At 39.4% G+C, this 21,445-nt stretch overlaps 1 protein-coding gene across 1 annotated transcript; it reads right to left on the bottom strand.

Moving 5' to 3' along the window:
- Positions 1-11,965: 11,965 nt before the first annotated feature.
- Positions 11,966-20,974, bottom strand: LOC137742734 (putative disease resistance RPP13-like protein 1). Its single transcript, XM_068482677.1, has 3 exons — positions 17,468-20,974; positions 16,889-17,211; positions 11,966-12,249 (listed from the first exon to the last, which is right to left on the bottom strand). Exon 1 carries the CDS (start codon positions 20,942-20,944, stop codon positions 17,498-17,500), a length of 3,447 nt encoding a protein of 1,148 aa, XP_068338778.1. The 5' UTR covers positions 20,945-20,974; the 3' UTR covers positions 11,966-12,249; positions 16,889-17,211; positions 17,468-17,497.
- Between the last annotated feature and the right edge of the window lie 471 nt (positions 20,975-21,445).

Here is a 21,445-nt window from a genome sequence, read left to right as displayed (position 1 = left end):
ACCTTTCTAACATTTGATCAATGAATGGAACTGGAAAGTGATCTTTGCGTGTGGTGCTGTTTATCTTCCGATAGTCTGTACAGACTCTCCAACTATTTTGCACATGTGTAGGCACTAGCTCACTAGCTTCATTCTTAACAACTGTGACTCTGGATCGCTTCGGAACTACTTGAACAGGGCTCACCCACTTGCTGTCCGAGATAGGATATATGATGCCAACATCAAGAAGCTTGATAACCTCTTTCTTGACGACCTCCATCATGAGTGGGTTCAAACGGCGTTGAGCTTCCCTTGTAGGTTTTGCACCTTCCTCCAGCAGAATCCTATGCATACATGTAGCTGGATTTATACCTTTGATATCTGCAATGCTCCAAGCTATGGCAGTTTTGTGATCCTTCAGTACCCGGATCAGTTTCTCCCCTTCTTCTGCTGTGAGTTGTGATGATATGATGACCGGTAATGTTTCATCCTCTCCCAAAAATGCATACTTCAAATGTTTAGGAATCAGTTTAAGCTCCAATTTGGGTGCCTGAATCACAGAAGGAAGAATTTTTTCGTTAGAAGTAGGAAGAGAAATAAAATAGGAAGAAAACTTACCACGAATTGGTGAAAGAGACTCAAGGGCTGCCACTGTCTGGATTAATTCTTCTTCAATGTGCTCAGAATAATTAAGTTTTCCATGTGTAATGCTATGCACTAATGCCTTCTCTAAATTGTCTTGTCCCATACCTTCATTAAAACAATCCTGCACAAAATAGTCAAACGCATCAATAGACAAATAAGATTCAAAATCACTAGGGTACCTCATAGCATCGAAGATTTTGAACTTGACGTTTTCTCCATCAATTTCCATGGTTAAAGTACCATCGTAGACATCAATCTTCGTACGCGTCGTTCTAAGGAATGGTCTTCCCAATATAAGAGGAAGTGCAGTAGGCATAGGGTCATGTTTCATCTCAAGAACAAAAAAATCAGCAGGAAAAATAAGTTCATTCACTTGCACAAGTACATCCTCCAATAGGCCCTTGGGATATCTATTTGAACGATCTGCCAACTGGATTACTACCTTTGTTTCCTTCAAGTCTCCAAGGTTTAGTGATTCATACACTGAATATGGCATCAGATTGATGGATGCCCCCAGATCACACAATGCTCTCCCAAACTCTTTCCCTCCAATTACACATGGAATGGTAAAGCTTCCGGCATCCTTCAACTTCGGTGGTAGCTTTCTCTGCAAAACAGCTGATACTTCCACGCTTAATGCCACAGTTTCTTAATCATTGAATCTTCTCTTGTTCGTACAAAGCTCTTTAAGGAACTTTGCATACTTGGGCACTTGTTTTATGGCATCTAAAAGAGGTAAGTTCACTTGGACTTTTCGGAAAGTATCCAAGATTTCCTTATCAGTTTGCTCTTTCTTAGACTTCATAAACCTGCGAGGAAAAGGAATAGGGACACATGAGTTAAATGAATTTTGAACTTCTTCACTTACCTTATCAGAATCTTTTTTGTTCAATTCTGTATCTTTCGGAGACTTTTTAGTTTTTGTTGAAGCCTTATCTTGCTCAAGATTTTTGGTTTGTTGCTCCCCTTGCTCATTTGTATCTTTTGTAGTCCTCTTTTGCATCCTTGGCTGCTCAAAAACTTCTTTTCCACTCCTTAAAGTCACAACATTCATCTGCTCTGCATTTGGATTCACCACGGTTTGGCTAGGCAACCTTCCTGGTTGGTGTTGTTACCCCATCAAACTCGCTAACTGACTCATTTGGCGCTCAAGGTTTTCAATTGCTTTGTCTGTTTTCTGTTGATGAGATTGAGTAGAGTTAGCTAAAGAAGCAATTAAATCCTCAAGAGACTTACTTAGAGCTTGTTGTTGTTGAGGCTGAAATGGTGCATGCGGTCTTGCTTGAAAGAAGTCAGGTGGACGGTTATAGTTGTTGGGAACAGATTTTTGTCCGTTGTCTTGATTGTTCCACTTTAAGTGTGGATGATCGTGCCACCCTGCGTTATAGTTGTTGGAGTATGGATCATATTTTTGTCTTTGTTGCCCCTAAAACCCTCCTAACGCATTAGCTTGCTCAAGACCACCTTAATCCATTAATGAAGGGGACATATCCATGGCATGTCCCATCATTGAACAAACACCGCACACCTGTTTTGGAGCCACCATAACCTGTTGCACAAGATTAGTCAAGTTAGCTAATTGTAATTCAATACTAGAGTTAGCACTTACCTCGTTAACTTTCTTAAGAGGTAACTCATCTCTCACTCCAAATTGTCGTGTGTTGCCATCAATGTTCTTTAATAATGCCTTAGCATTTGTTGGTGTCTTGTCCATGAATGCTCCTCCACTTGCTGCATCAAGCATTACACGATCAGTACCACACAATCCTTCATAAAAATATTGTATTAAAAGATGCTCTGAAATTTGATGATTAGGACAAGATGCAACCAAATGTGTGAATCACTCATAGTAATCTCCAAAGGGCTCTCCATGTTGTTGTCGGATTGCACATATGTCTTTACTTATGCTTGCAGCTTTTGTGGCCGGAAAATATTGCTCTAAGAATGCTTGCTTCACCTGGTTCCATGTGTTCATTGATCCTGGAGGTAAATTATAAAGCCACTCCTTTGCCTTAGCTTCTAATGTAAATGGGAATGCTCTCAACTTGACTTGCTCCTCATCCACATTGGCTAGTCTCATTCCCGAGCATACCACATGAAACTCCATGAGATGCTTGTTGGCATCCTCTGTTGAGAAGCCATGGAACTTAAGCAAGTAGTGAATCATGCCGGACTTAAGCTCAAATCCTCCTTCTGCATTTGGATATGTGATGCACAATGGTTGTTGATCCGTATTAGGCGTTGCCAACTCCCTTAAAGTACGGTTATCAGCCATGCCTTCTTCTGGTTCTTCCTCCTCTTCCGAACTCAAATGTGATGGAGAAGATGGTGGTAAAGACACCGATGCACGCTTCTGCTTGATTGTTCCTTGAAGCTTTCGAAGTGTTCGTTCAACCTTAGGATCGTAGGAAGCTAGATCAATGCTCTTGGACCTTCGAGTACGCATATACTACGAAGAGTACCTAAAACAAAAACAAAAACAAAAACAAAAATACTAATTAGACAAGAAAAGAAAACAATAAAAAATAAGTAATTAGAAATAACAATCCCCGGCGACACGGCGCCAAAAATTTGATAGGATTAAAAGCACACTACAAAGTAGCACACAAATGTCCTATTGATTTTCCTTATTAACACTAAGATTTTTCAATTGTAGCATATGAAAATAAGGGTCTTTCCCGCAGAAGATTGTTTTATCTAACTACTTAAAATGTCACAAAAACTGGGCTGCTGTCACTACTGACCAGCCACCGTAAAATAATTATTAGACCGACTTACACTTATCTAAAGTCTACAAAATTTTATATGCAGATACTAGACACATGGAGCTACACTCACACAAATATTTGGGATTTTTGGAGTTGATTTGATATTTAAATTAAATCGAACAAAAACAAAACAGAGACAGATTTTTTAGTAGTTCACAAATTAAGAAAAACGAGTTAGGGGAATTGCTATCCACCACCAAATAATCATGCAAACATGTTATGTTTCATTCAAATTCCTTTCATTTTCGGATGAAGATGCTCAAGTTGGCTCAATGTTAGAACCCAACCTATTACTCTTTCTTATGTAGTATGTTAAGAGAATGGCGTTTTCAACTTAACTTAGTCCCTAACATGCAATCTAGAATGGTGTGTTCATAGATTTAACAAGTAGAAATCATTAAGAACGAAAAGAGTTTGAGTCATCACAAGGCATTGTAAGTACTAGCGTTGTCTTACTTATCCTAGAAATTGATTCACATGTTAATCGCAATTAACAAGTACTACTGTAGAACATATGTAGGTCCTCATTCGACAAGGGCAGGCACACACATATTCATAGCATTAGAATCCTAGATATGCTTACTAAGTATGCATCCATAGAAAACACAAAAAGAATTCATCAATGAGAAAAGTAGTGAACCAATTTTCATCCATTCGTAAAAGTAATTCAAACGAAATATCATAACAAACTTGCAATCATATTCGGGGCTTCAAAACAGCCCCTAACTACTAAAAATTAGTTACACATAATTCTCAAATTAAACCAAAAGAAAGACATGAGTTTGAGAAGATAAAACCGAGAGAAGAGAATGCCAAGATTTCCTCCTTCCTTTGCTTCCTTCCCCAACGCAACAGCCTTGCCTTTTTCCCTTGCTTTGCTTCTTTTTTTTTCTATTTTTTTTTTCACACTTTTTCTCCCTCTTTGTTGCTGCAACTTGTAGGTCTTTTCTTCTTTTCTGCTGGCCAGTTTTTTTCTCCATAACTCCCCCCACTAACAGTCATTTAGTGATGACAATAGGTGGGAGGAAATGCTAAAACAATTATAACTCTTTGGGCAGCCTTTATGCCCATTACTCTCACTTAATTTTTCATTTCCTCTGATATTTGAATAGGTGTTAGCTGGCTTGTTCTTGGCTGCATCAGTTTTGGCTGTTAGTTTTATGGGATTTATTGCTTTCAATGCTTTCTTGTTAGTTACAAATTGCTCAACCTCCTGGGAACCTTTCAGTGTTAGAACGGCCATAACTTCTTCTAGAAAATGATATTAACAATCCGCAAAATGATCCAGAAAATAGACATCCGTAGCTTTCCAAGCATATAAGGCTCATTCTCTAATTCATTCTGAGCTGTCCGCAACTTGCTTCCAAAGTCAGCTGACCTGCACAGGCAATTTTGACGAATTTATTACTTAAAATTCCACTTGTGTTATTTTTCTTTTCTTTACTTGACAACTCCTACAAAACACAAAAACAAAGTAAATAACTCAAAAATATAAGGAACTAACTAAGAAAAGACAAGTGAATTTGATGTAAAATATATATAAATATAAGCTTATCAGCTTTCCTGGGATGATTGGAAGCATTGATTGTATGCACTGGACGTGGAAAAACTGTCCAAGTGAATGGCAAGGCGCTTACGGGGACAGAAAATGAGCAAAAAGTATCATTCTGGAGGCGGTGGCATCTTTTGATACATGGATTTGGCACGTCTTTTTCGGGGTCCCGGGAGCTCAAAATGACATCAACATCCTTGCCCAATCCCCAGTGTTCAACGATGTCCTGCAAGGAAAGGCACCAACAGTTACGTATGAGGTCAACGGACGTATGTACGACGGGCCATACTACCTAGCTGACGGCATTTACCCGCGATGGTCAACATTTGTCAAAACAGTGCCACGTCTGCGGAGTGCAAAGGAAAAACACTTTGCAAGCTGTCAAGAGGGATGCAGGAAGGATGTGGAGCGTTGTTTCGGTATCCTCCAAGCTCGTTGGGCGATCATCAGGGGTGCTGTCAGATTGTTTGATGTAGAGTCGCTTCGATCCATCATGATGACGTGCATCATTCTTCACAACATGATTGTGGAAGATGAGTACGATTATGAAGCTGTTGATGAATATGAGCCAGACTCGATGAACAATTCAAGAACACGTATATATTGTGCTCATGACGCCACCGATGAGCCCGTGCAACATGAGCCATTACAAAGAGATGGACGTTACAATGAAAGGCTCATTCAACGATATACTGCATTTCAAATGCCAGACATGCACAATGCCCGACAAATTAACTTGATAGAGTACTAGTGGGCATTGAAACAAGCTGAAGATAACTAAGTTCATTTAGTGTGTTTTTTTGAATTTGGTATGTTTATGTTATTTTATTTGGTGTGTTTTATTATTTGGTATGCTTATGTAATTTTTTTTAGTGAGTTTTTAATTATTCCGTATGCTTAGGTAATTTTATTTGGTGTGTTTATGTCATTTCAATAAATATTCTCTTATAAATATTCTCTTAGTATAAATAACTTACCAAATTAATTTGAATAAATATTCAATAAATTGGAAACAACATAAATAATACAAACAATAAATAATAAATTACAACCCAAAGTGATTGGAAAATTATGTGCTCCGATTACAAAAAGTACTCTATTCATCATCACTTAACCAATTTCTGGTGCTAGGATGATCTTCTCTTGCGGTGCTAGAACCACCTTAGCTTGCTATCGTTTCTCTTGCACGCCTCCTTCGCACCACGTTCGCTTTCTCTGACTTCCAAAAAAATTTAGAATTTGGAGACTTCCCTTCTAAAGACATGTTCATAATCTCACGATCTTGTTGAGCCAGTCTTTCTTCTTTAACATGTTCCCTTTCTTGCCTAAGTAGCTCTCTTTCTCTCTTATTAGCATGAAATTCTCTCTCAACAACTGCTGCTTTTGCTTCCTCTCTAGCCCTATCAGCCTCATCTTTCGTCATTTCCCTCGCCAAAGTCAATTCACCTTGGCGAGTAAGTTCTTCCATGAACTTTGCATAATCATTCTTGGAAGCACTCCCTTTTCTCTTTGAAGCCTTCTTATCTTGAGGCCTAATTGGATAACGGGTCGAACCCGACGCTTGTTCAGGGAGGAGCGTTTCGGGCACTTCTTCTGCATCATCTTCATGAACATGATCGGGTGTAGAGTGTAGAGGGATGTTGTTCATGTGCACTTCTGGACCGACTGAAACAACTCTAAATTTAGGACAATCTTTGACAATATTCCAACATTCCCACCGGTTGAATGATTTATTTTTGCTTTTGGTTTTGGCAGCGTACCAAGCTTGTGCTTGAAGTTCCTACACAATAAAAATAAGTAACAAATAAATAATAGAAATAAATAATTATAATGAAAATAAGTAACAAATAAATAATGCAAACAACATAATTATAATGCAAGTCGGTAACAAATAAATAATACAAACAATAAATAATAAATTATGTAGGTAACAAATAAATAATACAAACAATAAATAATAAATTATGTAGGTAACAAATAAATAATACAAACAAATAATTATAATGTAAATTTGGGTATCAAATAAATAATATATTGTTACCTGATCCGAGTAATTTTTCCCCACTTCGAATATTACTACTAGCTTGTGCCAAGGCATCTCTCCACGTACTAAATGATTGGCTAAGTAATTTCCAACAACTGGACATCGATTCTTTGGTTCTTTTCCCACCAATTTTCTCAAGAAAATTGGTATGAATAAGACTCCACATCTCTCGCAACTGCATCTCATTACCCATAAGCGAACTATGAGTAACTTCAACCCAGCTAGTACACAACGCAACATCTTCAATAAGCGACCAATTCGTACCTGCACCAGTGGTCATTTTGTTGAAAAAAAATGGATTCAAACTTTGAGACAAAGAAAGGAATGTGATTGAAAGTAGTTGAGAAAATATGAAATTGTTGTGTAAGGTAGATGATAATGAGAAGGTATTTATAGAAAAGTAAAAACAATTTTTTTTTACAATTTTTTTCAGATTTTTCAGATTTTTTTTCGAATTTTTTTGAATTTTTTTGAATTTTTTTAAATTTTTATTCAATTAATTAATCTCTGCCGTTGGATATAAAAAAATTTGAATTCCAACACTCCAGATTGTGCCACGTGTCACAACGGTAACTTTTCTTAATTTTAAAACTATTTTTTCTTTTATTTTTTTATTTATAAAGAATATTAATATCCACCGTTGATCTCAGATCGAACGGTGGATATTAAATCTAACTTTTTTTTTTTTTACCGTTGAGATCGAACGGTCCAAATTAAGTAACCGTTGAGATCTAACGGACCGTGGGAAGCCACGTGGCTTCCCAACGGTAACTAACAAACTTTTTTTTTTTTCTGATTTTTGTGTCGGCGACGCGCCCCCACACACGAGTGCGGTGCACGCGCCTGACACAAATAAAAAATTTAATATTCCCTGACGCCAGGCTGACGTCAGCACTGACGTCACATAGTCCCCAGGCTCTCAGGCTGGCAATTCGCCACGGGCCCGAAGCTCGGGCCTCCACCTTCGGTCGGGCTAGCCCACGCTGGAGCCCTCCCACTGGCCCTTGTTTTCTCCACTACCCCCCGAGCACCAGCCAACGATGGGCTTGCTCTTAAAGAGATATTAATTCTTGAATAAAAAATAATATGGGTGTAGAAAGTAAATTGGGTATAGAAAAAAGTTACATGGGTTCAAATAAAATTTCTTTTCTTATAATTCAAAGTTGAAAGAATTCATGTGGGTGTAGAATGTTTATTCACTACCAAAAAAAAAAAACCTCTTTCCCGATGAAAGCCTTTCATCGGGCCAAATAAACTTTCGTTGCCAAACATTTAGCCCGACTGAACTTTGTCGAACAAAATTAGTTGCCCAAACAATGTTAATCCAAGTTTGGGCCAATGAATTTTAGAAGTTGTGTTTGCCCAACAAAACTACCAACGAAAATTCCATTGAGCAAAACGTGTTGACCAACTTGGCCAGATGAAGATAACATGATCGACAAAAGGTTTTCGTTAGTCAACATTGTATTTTATGCACATAAAAAAAATTAAAAGAAGGTTTGCTTGACGTCTTTTCGTTGAGCAAGTAATATAAAGAAAATAAATAAATAATCACAAAATACATTCTCGATGAATGTATTGGTTGGGCAAAATATTTAATTTTTTAAAAATTAATAACATTAATTAATTAAAACTTAAAAGATATCACAATAAAAAAATATTTAATTATATTAAAACTGAAATGTTCAAACAATAATATTAAAACTGAAGAAAAAAAATTACTCTAAGTGGCACATTGGGTCCATGTGGAACTACTTCAATTTAGAAGACATCCATCTTCAGAAATTACAAGCTTTGAAAATGATTGCAGAGTCAATGCTACTCGTCCATCCTTTCCACATAATCTAGAGGGATGGATCAGAGCTTCATCATGAGATGAAAATGTCTCGTGGTAGTTGTGCAGCTTATGCATCCGCTTCTTGAACCGATAAGTCCACAGCCAGGACATGCATGACTAGGACATGTCAATCTTGAAGTTGTCCTCAAATAGACAAAATACAAGTGTTAGTTTAAAAAATACATTGAATAAGTAAAACTAATTAAATATTAATTATAAAAAAATACAAAAACTTACCGAGAACAATGCCATCATTGCCTCCTTCACCTCAAGGGGCAAGCTTCTTCCATTTAGAGGCTTTCATGGGGTACTTGGTGCAGATGATGGCTTCCATCTCGCAACTCAACCGCAAGTTACTTCGATGTCTGCACGCATATGTCGTGGGCCATAAACAACTTGATCATGCCTTGCCTTATGTGGACAGTGCGTGACGACGACATTTGTGGAAAAAATGGCAAATATTTTTAAAAATTCTAATATTCCTAAAATATAAATGATTTCTACAAATTTCTGATATTTAAAAAAAATTATAATATTCCCTAAAAAATTTCTAATATTTTCTTAAATTTTTTAATATATCTAATATTTCATAAAAATTCCTAATATTTCTGAAATTTCCTAATATATCTAATATTTCCTAATTTTTTTTTAATATTTCCAAACTTTTCTAATATTTCAAATATTTCCTACAAATTTTTAATATATCAAATATTTCATAAAATTTCCTAATATTTCTAAAAATTTCATTATTTTTAAATTTCTAATTATTGTAAAAGTACAAAAAATTATAATATTTCATAAGAAAAATTAGAAAAACAATCGAGCCCACCCATCCCACCACTCACCTCATCCCCAAATGTCACTGTACAATTACCATACCTCGCAATTTCGTGAAAATATTTTAATTTCATTAATTTTGGATTTTTGGTTTCTTAGTTAAAGTTTAATTTTTCGTAATTAGTCATTAAAAATTCATAGTCCTTTTGGGAACAATGTTAGTATTTTCGAATAACTTGATCCTACAAATATGTAGACGAAAACCGTGTTTAAAGTTAAATCGATGAAGAAATTAATAAGCAAAGGCAAGGGAAAAAATGTGAATTGCACATCTCTCCATATATGGACCTGATGGCCAAACCGGGCAACTCAATTCCCTGTTCATTTGACCCGACAATCTGCAATAAATTTTCGACACCTTTCCGGCATTCTCTGGCCATTGCAGTTGACATCACCACTTGGGTTCGACTCCCCTCGACCTCCAAATCAAAAATCATCCAAGGTTCGCCCTAATTGATCACCGTATGTGGCTAATTGACGACATGAAAATCCTGAACTCAAGCGATCGATGTTGTCGTCGTTCCAGTTATCTGTCCACCACCACCATCATTTGACAGCCATTGGTTCCAGTAACAAAACCCTAACCTCAGTATGGGCGTTAGTGCATAGGCAGCGGCATAGTGGCTCCAAGATAACTCCAGCCACCTGAGGCATTTTTGACAAATTTCGTCGTCTTCCAGCCACAACTGAGCTTCGACTGATAACAGTCGACAATCTGACCGTTGCATCATCATGAAATTTTAATATACTGTTGTGGGATTAATATGAAGCTCTTAAGAATTTACATATTGGAAATCCAATTAGCAAATCTTCCAAATTGGATCATGTAGGGTGGTTGATCATATTGTTGACGAGAGTTGATTTTTGGTCAACATGTTTTAAATCGTTCTTGGATGGCGGAAGTTAGCATTACTAGAGGTCTGATAGAGCTTAGTGGGCCTACTTCAGTCAATGATGGATCTTGAGGATGTGCACCTCAGGCTACGTGCAGGTGGCACCTTACTAGGATTTACTTATTTATTGAATTCCTATACGAGATAAATGATATGTGTGATTGCGATTATGTAGATGAGCTAGAGATCATATTAAAATTATCTAGTAGAACTTGTATATCTGGGTGGCTAGATATTTGATTGTCATGTGGATTTGACAGTGTATATCCTCACAAAGCAAATCATGTGTGTTGATGTAGATGTAGGATGTATGATGTCTGATGTAACTGCACCATGTGGTAGTGTGGTACATGAATGGTCCTGTCTGATTAATCCGTATTGGGAGACCATACTATTATGTGTATGTTTATGGTCCTACCTGGTTAATTTTTATTGGGGGACCATACGTACGCATACTAGGGATGACCCGCCTGGTTATTTTGTATTGGGAGGTCCTGGTGGATTGTTTGTACAGGCTGAAAAGATTGGATTGGACTATATGGATGTTGAAGGGCTGAAAATGCTTAAACAAGAAGTAGAAGTAGGTTAAGAAGTTGGCAAAGAAATACCACGCCTCTTTGGCATCAGAAGCTGCTATTTATGCAGTCGGCTTGTTGGTGCTCGCTTAGTGACTTGATTTATGCTTGGCATACATTCTTTTATTATTGCGTTGGCTTGTAGATTCGGTGTTTGTAATGAATCCTTTATGGGGTTATGAAGTGCAGCGCCGTGTGCTATTTCTGTTTTCAGTGATGTTGTATCACAAGGCAGGAAATTTCCTACCCTTGTTACTCACCAAGAATCCCTCAAGTCGAAGGGGTTTCCGAGACAAAAGCAATGATCGAGTTCCAACTGAAGAAGCATCTGCCCATGGAACTTGCTGTAGGAAATGTCTCCATGGAAGAGAAGCGGATCTTCCCTGTTCCGGTTCTCTTTTAAAGAACTTCTCTCCTGTTATCTGGCTGAACTTCCGGACAATTCTGTTTGTTATTTTATTGTCAATAACATGTTCTAATGTATATTTATTTTACTTTTATCAGGTACGATGCTTGAACCTGAAGACTACTATGGGCAAACCATTTCGCGTGTATGGCGAAATTGGTCGATTGCCTCTGCAGATGAGATGGCAATAAAACTATTGTAGCCATTTAACTAGCAATATGTGCTTTGGCATAACGATAAGGGTAAGCGTAGTGTATGCATCTTTGGGCTTGTTTGGGATAGTTAAGCAGTTATGCTTTTAAGTGCTTTTGCCAGGTGTTTTTATCAGAACGACGTTAAAATTGTTCTAAAGAATTCAACAGCCTTGGTCGTTGTGGCCACTTTTTAAACGGAAAACCAAAAATGCATTGCACTATGTCATAAGCCTTATGATGGTTGAACGTCCCAATTCTATCAAAACAGAAAACCAATAGCTGATACAGTAAACCAGTCAAGGAAACTAGGCATCTTGTAATCAGTTCAATACATTACATCTTACGCTCGCAAAAACTATTTCGGAACAAAAGCAAAGGACTGTAGAAAAGAGAACACGGCTGCAAGCGAGATATAAATTGGTGCCTGATGTAGAACCATCTGCAATTATCTTTCGATCGCTGCTACATGCATTCAAATGCTCTAACTTGGTCCACAAGAAAGAAATCGACTGGAGAAGTCTGTCAAAATTTTAATAGCAAACTGCTGTCACAATTGATGCTAATTAAAGATTATAAGACTATGAATACAGAGTGTGGGTAGAGTTATTAGTAATCGGATTTGAATAATGAATTTTGATGCAAAAATCTATATGCGAAGATTGTAGAAAAAGGTATGTAGGCTAAAAAATATATTTGTTATTGATACGTGAATGTGGAAAAATGGAAGAGAATGCAAATGGAAGAGAATGCTTATGGAAGAGAATGCAAATGGAAGAGAATGCTTATTTTTTCATTATTTTTCTCTACAAGATTACAAGGATATATATACATGATACAAATGTGTAGGTAGGACAAGGTAGCCGTCCTAGTGTGTAGGTAGGACAAGGTAGGACGGCTGTAGGACGGCTTGACGGCTGTAGGACGGCTAGTGTGTAGGTAGGACAAGGTAGGACGGCTGTAGGACGGCTTGACGGCTGTAGGACGGCTTATTCTTCCAATAATAATATTATATACAATTACACAAGGACTCCAACCATATTCCTTATTTGTCTAACACTCCCCCTCAAGTTGGAGAGTGGATGTCAAGAACTCCCAACTTGCGTAACATACCCGAAAACTTTTCTTTCCCAAGAGGTTTGGTAAACAAGTCTGCCAACTGTTGTGCCGTACCCACATGCTTGGTCTCTATTGTGCCATCTACAATCTTATCTCGTATAAAGTGACAATCCATCTCAATGTGACGAGTTCGTTCATGAAAAACAGGATTGGCAGCTATATGTAACGCTGCTTGATTATCACAAAATAAAATGGAAGGACCATCCAAAGGAATGTTCAAATCCTTCAACAAAAAACGAAGCCAAACTATCTCGCAACAAGCACCTGCCATGGCCCTATATTCCGCCTCTGCTGAAGAGAGCGAAACGGTTTTCTGTCGCTTAGTCCGCCAAGAAATCAAAGAACCGCCCAAGAATACACAATACCCAGTAGTCGAACGGCGAGTGATAGGGCAACCTGCCCAATCAGAATCACAAAACGCAGTTAACTTGGTCTGGTTGTCAGAACGAAATAATAAACCTTGACCTGGAGTAGCCTTCAAATAACGAACAATACGAAGCGCAGCATCCATATGAGATATCCTTGGCTCGTGCATAAAACGGCTTAGAACATGCACAGAATAGGTGATATCCGGCCGAGTGATAGTGAGATATATTAACCGACCTACTAATCGTCGATACTTTTCAGGATCCTTGAGAAGTTCTCCTTTATCAGATAATTTTGTGTCATCCATAGGAAAAGCAATGGGTCGTGCTCCCAAAAAACCATAGTCCTTGAGAATCTCTAATGCATACTTGCGTTGAGAAATATAAATCCCTTGTTTGGAACGAGAAACCTCAATACCCAAAAAATATTTTAAATCACCAAGGTCTTTTATCCGAAAATGATCACGGAGAAAAGACTTCAGAGAATTAATGGCACTAGCATCATTGCCTGTAATCACAATATCATCCACATAAATGAGCAAAGCTGTGAAAGAAATACCAGACTTTTTAGTGAACAATGAATAGTCAGCTTTGGATTGTTGAAAACCGGCAGAAATGATGGCACTAGTGAATTTGGCAAACCATTGGCGAGAAGCCTGCTTAAGACCATAAAGTGACTTGTGAAGGCGACACACAAGATTCTCCCCCTGTCGCCGAAGACCAGGAGGAGGAGACATATAGATTTCTTCATGTAAGTCACCATGTAAGAAAGCATTATTAACATCAAGTTGATGAAGATACCAAGACTGACTAGCAGCAAGAGCAAGAAGACAACTCACCGTAATCATCTTAGCAGTAGGAGAAAAAGTGTCATGATAATCAATACCTTCAGCCTGAGTGAAGCCTTTAGCAACCAAACGAGCTTTGTAGCGGTCAATAGAGCCATCGGAATTGTGCTTGAGTTTGTACACCCACTTACAACCAATGGGAATTTTGCCAGGGGGTAAGGAAGTTAAAGTCCAAGTATCATTAACATGTAAAGCTTGAAGCTCATCAGTCATAGCACGTTGCCAATTGGGGTCAGTGGCAGCCTCGGCAAAGGAGGAAGGCTCCACAGTCCGACTGACAGAGTTAATGTAAGAAAAATGCCTGGGAGAGTAACGGTGATAAGAGAGAAAATTACAAAGTGGATATCGCGTACCTTGTGTAGAACCGGGTTGCGAAGTCGAAGATGGGTGGGATGGCAGAATCACCTGCGAGCAAACGTAGTCTTTTAAATAGGATGGAGGTTTATGGGCATGGGAAGAGGTGCGGGGAAGGGGAGGATTGGTAGGTAGTGGGGGGTAGGGATGTCCGTGGGTAAAAGGGTGAAAGGTAAGGAAGTAGCGGGGGGGGGAAGGAAGGGATACCGAGAGGGCAGGGGCATGGGGAGGAACGGGTAATGGGGCAGCAAGGGAATCTGTGGGAGGCGTGGAAGGGGAAGAAGGTGGAGGAGGGTGAGGCGTCGGGGCAGGAAGGGGTGGGTTATATGTAAAGTCCAGAGAGGGTGGGATGGGTAGGGTAGGCGAAGAGGATGGGATAGGAGGGTGAGAAACGGCATAAGGGAAAGTAGTTTCGTGAAAGATGACGTCTCGACTAGTGAAAATGCGGTGATTGTCGAGATCGTAAAGGGTATAGGCCTTTTGTCCATGAGGATAACCGAGAAAAATGCAACGATGAGCCCGAGGGGAAAATTTGGTGGTGGGAGTGACAGAGGTGGCATATGCCAGACAACCAAAGACGCGGAAGTGGTCATAAGATGGGGTTTTCGAAAAGAGAACCTCAAATGGGGATTTATGATGGAGAAGACGGGTAGGGAGACGATTGATGAGATAAGTAGCGGTAAGAACACATTCCCCCCAAAACTTGATAGGAAGATGGGATTGAAAACGAAGGGCGCGAGCGGTTTCAAGAAGATGACGATGTTTTCTTTCAACAACGCCATTTTGTTGGGGGGTATAAACACAAGAAGTTTGTAAAAGCACCCCATGATCAGAGAAAAAACTACGAAGAGATAAAAATTCACCACCATTGTCAGTACGAATGCATTGGATGGTAGTGCGGAATTGGGTAGTGACATAAGCAAAAAAATCCTTAATTAATTGTTGAGTGTCGGATTTATGTTTCATGAGGAAGACCCACGTAAAGCGAGAAAAATCATCCACAATGGTTAAGAAATAATGAGCACCAGAAAGAGAAGAAGATTGACGATTCGGGCCCCAAATATCACAATGAATTAAAGCAAAAGGGAAAGTGGATGAAATTGAACTCAAAAGAAAAGGTTGACGAGTTTGTTTTGCCAACGGACAAACATCACAAATATGACTAGAATCAAAAGTGCAATTAAGAGAGCTAGATGCTAAAGCTTGCAAACGAGTGGAGGAGGGGTGACCAAGACGCCTATGCCAGAGGGAGGAGGGGATGGTAATGATGTTGCAGAGAGGTTGACGGGTGGGGAGAGAAGAGGTAAGGGCCACAAGGTAATACAGATCGCCACGTCGCTTACCCACACCAATCATCGCCTTCGAAACCAAGTCCTGCAAAACACACCAAGAAGGAAAGAAGGTTATGGAACACGATAATCCATCTGTAAGTTTACCAACCGATAAAAGGTCCACTCGGAAATTAGGGACACATAAAACATCCTTCAAAGTAACTGATGAATTTAAAGGAAGAGTGCCGGTAAAAGTAATGGGAGCGGAAGCACCACTAGGCAAAGAAACAGGCGGCAAATGTGAAGGAGAGCGATTAACCAAACATGAAGCGGAAGAAGTAATATGATCCGTAGCACCACTGTCAAGAATCCATTGACCATGACGAGATGTGACAGGTAACAAACCTTGGGCAAAATCAGTAGTGAGCACGGCATTGGCCTGAGGAGGGGTGGTGGTGTCACGTAGAGCAGCTAGAACACGGGAGTGCTGCTCGGCAGAGAGGTCAGGCATGGCAAGCTGCAAGTCATGCAAAGTGGGCTGGGCCCCGTGCACTTGGTGGGTCGCTGGAGTAGAAGAGGAGGCGGGGGCCTGGGTGAAATTATGGGGCCGGGAAGCAGAAAACCGTGGCTGCCGGGGAGGACTGGAAGGTGCATGGCTGCGGGAAGAACTGGAAGCAGTGGCACGGCGCGGTGGTCGCCACGGTTGGCCATGGAGGGGATGGCCAACGGGATAGCCATGAAGTTTATGGCAGGTGTCTCGGGTATGATAATCAAAATTGCAGTAGGTGCAGTGGAGGGGAGGACGAGCAGAGGAGGGACAGGATGGGCCACGAACAGTCATGGGAACGGCAGAGAAAGCTGCCGAAAAAAAATTAGGGCTAGGGTTATAAACCTGCTCTGTATACCATGTAGAAAAAGGTATGTAGGCTAAAAAATATATTTGTTATTGATACGTGAATGTGGAAAAATGGAAGAGAATGCAAATGGAAGAGAATGCTTATTTTTTCATTATTTTTCTCTACAAGATTACAAGGATATATATACATGATACAAATGTGTAGGTAGGACAAGGTAGCCGTCCTAGTGTGTAGGTAGGACAAGGTAGGACGGCTTATTCTTCCAATAATAATATTATATACAATTACACAATGACTCCAACCATATTCCTTATTTGTCTAACAAAGATGTCTGAATTGAGCATTACCTGGCAAACCTTTGCATTCACACTCATAGTCACATTTTTTTATTTGGTAGAAAAACAAAACACTACTGGAAAAACTCCTCAGCGAACAGTGCGGAGAAAATCTTGAAAATTGAAAAGAACATCGGTGGGAAGGAGGAACAGCCCTGTGGAAGGACTACTAAGTCAGCATATGGAACTTTGAGGAAATCAGCGGCCTCATGATTGTCAACAACAGATCCAGAAGTCCCCAACACTGAAATTTGGAAGAAAGAAAGCTGAAGCAACCTTGTCCATCAGTAACGGAAAATCTTGAAACAGAATTTGAGAAGTGGCATCGAATGAACCTGTCAAATTGTGATCGAATGAACACGTCAAATTTTAGGGATAAACACAGTAGAAGAGGAAACCCTCTTCAGTTTCAGTCACTCTCCAACTTAGCATTACAACAAGAAGTACAGAAAACAATAAAAATGAAATGCAAACAAGATTATTTCCAACGAGAAGAGAGGTCCGTAAAAGTAAGCACTATGAAAATCACTACTTTTATAACTTACAGGTACAGACTACAGATACTGTATGTGATAGAGAGTAGATAATTACCACCAAAAGAAGTTGGACCCCCTAAGATATTTATACGGGTTCCCCATCGATCTCTATGCGAGGAATGTGAGCAATCTTGGGCCAATCTTCCCCTTCACTCTGGCAACGTTGCTGTAGCAAAGGACATTTCTTCAATATCAACTCAGAAAGAGAAGCAGGTAGCCCTTCCTCTGGCAAGCGCTGGAGCTCAGGGCATTCCACAATTGTCAAGTTTTCAAGGGAGGTGAGATGTCTAAACCCCTTGCCGTCCAGATTTGAAAGATGTGAGATGAAGACAGAAGTGATAGTGGTGGGGAGCAGCCCCTCCTCAGGAAACATATCAGGTTCTTCACTGTTTTCAAAGCTAACTTTCAAGTTTCTGAGAGAGGTGAGCGTTCGTAGACCCCACTGCATACGGTTTGCAATGAGCTTTTTGCAAGAAAAGATGGAAAGTGATTTTACTTGTGAAGGAAGTCCTCCTTCGGGAAATGATTCCAATTCCGGGCAGTCTCTAATGAGCATAAAATGAAGAGATGGGAGAAGGGTGTGCATCTGTTCCGGCAATGACCTCAATTTCTCACACCCACAGATCTTTATCTCGGTCAAGTTGGGTGCTCGCAACCCTCCATTGGGGAAACAAACAAAATTTGGGCATAAAAATATATCCAAGTAATTGAAAAATAGGAGACTAGAAGAGTGAGATTCTTGTGAAACAGTAAGGGATTCTAGATTAGTTCCAAACAACTTCAGCTTTTCAAGTTTTGGGAAGCAGTCTAGTGGTAACATTCGGCTTAGCTTGGGACAAATCAGCAAACCGAGCTGGGAAAGATTGGGGAAAGCTCCATCGTCTTCATTAAATCCAATGTAACACCATTCTTGCAACTCCTGCATATTGCAGAATTTCAAAACTTTCAGACATCTAAATGACTTGATTCCACAACTACCGCCGTAGCCATAAAACTCAGGACCTATCGACACCACTCCATTTAACCCTTCAATAGAAAGATCTCTGAGGGAGGGTAGCTGACCCAGTGGTGGCAAGAAGCAACAGTTTCCACAGTTCACAAGTTTCAGACCAACTAAATTGGAGTAAGAAAAATCTCCTAACCAGCTAGGAAATCTTGTACCTCCATAAAAATGGATACTGAGTATTTTTATGTTCGTATGGGGTTGGAGGCTGTCGAGCACTTCTCTATCTTTTTGTGAGTTGTCAGTGTCACCTTCCCATTCCAAACTTAGTTCATTGAGGCAATTCTTGTCCCGTATACTGGCCTCCGATGCATCCGTGACATTGTCAATATGATGAAGCCCTACCATACGAAATTTTCCACACAAATGTTTAAGCTCCTTCAACTCTACAATGTTATGCCCAGTACGTTTGTCTAAGACAAACTCACTTAACGTCCGTAGATCTTTCAATTTTCCAATATGTGGTGGCATCCTTTCTAACTTTGTACCTTCGATATCAAGATGACGCAAGTTGATTAGTGCTCCCAAGTTAGTTGGCAACTGAGTGAGAGCTCGACAATAAGATACCAACAGCGTTTGTAAATTATACAGAGTACATAATGTCTCAGGTAACTTTTCCAGTAGAGTGGAAGATAGGTCCAAGTACCTTAGATGTTTCAAGTTGCTAAACGAGTTAGGCAACTCCTTAATTGTGTAGTATGATAAAGTGAGCACTCTTAAGCATTGTAGCCCTGGCAATAGATCATTCAGTACCGTGTCCAACAATTGAAATGACGGACATGTTGGATTCCGTTGTGGTAATGATAGGAAGGTGTGCAAATACTTTGCTTTATATAAAGCCTCAAATTTCTCATAATCACGACCATCCCTACCGATCAAAAATGAAAAATGACGTGTCTTCCTCACAATGTCGAATGAGTCATTGTCTTCCAACCTCAAACAGAATTCTCCGGATACAAACTTTGCTAAATCGTTGATGAGATCATGCATGATGTAACCATTGTGAACACTTGATGAATGTTGAAAAAATGACCTTGATACTAGCTCATTGAAGTAGTCAACTCCAACTTCTTCCAACGGTTTCTTCTTTTCTTGTCGTAAGAAATCTTCGGCCATCCACAGCAAAACCAATCTTGATTTTGTAAATTCATAACCTTTGGGAAACACCGAACAATAGGCAAAACAACGCTTAAGATGTGGAGGCAAATAATAGTAGCTCAACCATAAGGCTGGCAGAATGTTACTTTCCTTATTTGACAACTCCCATATGTCACTCTTAAGTACATTTTCCCATTCTTTCATACTGAATTTAGAGCGTAAGAGACCCCCGAGTGACTTTGCAGCTAAAGGAAGTCCTTTACACTTTCTAACAATTTGTCTTCCGATTACTTCAAGATTGGGATGCGCGCTAATGACACTGGCATTTTGGAAGGCATGCTTTGCAAATAACCACCAACAGTCTTCCTCGGATATCTGTATCAAATGGTGAGCTGGAAGAGTACCCATCATAGACGCAACGCTTTCATTACGCGTTGTGACAATGATTTTACTTCCATGTGCTCCAAATTCAAAGGGATGCCTTAATATATCCCAGTGAATGTAGTTCTCATTCCAGACATCGTCAAGAACAAAGAGAAACTTCTTCCCTGTCAAAGCTTCCTTAAGTTTAACCTGAAGCAGATTTAGGTCGGCGATATCACAAGTTTGTAATGTGACGAAGCCACATATTACTTGTGTGACTCTAACAATGTCAAATTCGTCTGAAACACAAACCCACGCTAGAAGGTCAAAATGCTGCTTCACTCTTACATCGTTGTATACAAGCTGAGCAACGGTGGTCTTTCCGATCCCGCCCATACCCACTATAGGAATGACACTTATCCTATCGTCGATCACATCATCGGATAACAAAAGTTTAGTGATCCTCTCCTTGTCCTCTTCTCTTCCATACACACTTGAATCTTCCACCAAAGAAGTTGCAGGTAATCTCATCTTTGTTCTATGTGTGACACCTATTTTCAAATCGAGGACATCTTTTTCCTTTGCAATAAAATCCAGTCTCTCAAAAATTTCCTCTATCTTGGGGTCTATTCCTTTGTCAAAAGAAGGAAAGGAATCAGAGAAAAGTTGTTGTACCTTACTGGTGCTACTTCCAGATCGATCAGCTTCCAACTTGCGCTTTAGTACTTCTGTTTTGATGTCACTCAACAGTTCCTCAGCATCGTAGACCGCATCTTTAAGCTCATCGAGCCACTCCTTCACGTCGGAGTTGATAATTTGCTTCTCCTCAGCATCATCAAGAACAACATTAACAGATCGTAACGTGCTCTTCAGCTTGTCTAGTAATCTTTGTGTCTGTTTCTTTCCCCTGATGTAGTCCATGACCTCCCGAGAAGCCATCATACGAAATACCTCCTGAAATAAAGCTGAGAGAAAAGCTCCACCAACAACCTCCAAAGCCATTTTTTTAGTTTCTTGTAATTTGCAAATGGAATTGGGAACTGAAAGAAGGGAGACTTGGAGATGCATAAAACAATGGGAGACTTGGAGATGCGTATAACAAACCACATCCAGTACTTGTCAGACTTTATGTTCCCCATCTTAATAGAATAATAATCAAATGGAGACCAACTAGTGGACTTGGATTGTGTGCTTTTCCCGTTCCATACTCTTCCTATCCTTTTTATTTCTGTGATCACGATTAAATCACGTCAATATTTTATATTTCTATTATTTTTTATCTTATTATTTCTATAAAAATTTAATATAAAATATTGACATGATTTAACCGTGACCACAAAAATAGAAAAGAATCAGAAGGGTATGAGATGTGAAGGGCAAACACTCCAGGTTCCAATGAGTCTACCACTAATATAATAGTGCGTTATTTATTTTTAGGTCACTATGTAATATATAATTATTATTATTATTTTAAAAGAGAGGATGTGATTTCGCCACGGTAACCATCTTTTCAAAAGATTATGTAATATATAACTACCGTTTGTCTATACATTTTGTATGTATAAAGTG

This window comes from Pyrus communis, chromosome 8 (genome assembly GCF_963583255.1).
Source record: "Pyrus communis chromosome 8, drPyrComm1.1, whole genome shotgun sequence".
Taxonomy (NCBI): domain Eukaryota; kingdom Viridiplantae; phylum Streptophyta; class Magnoliopsida; order Rosales; family Rosaceae; genus Pyrus; species Pyrus communis.
Note: the sequence above shows the minus strand (reverse complement) of the source record. Positions and strands in the feature narration are given on the sequence as shown.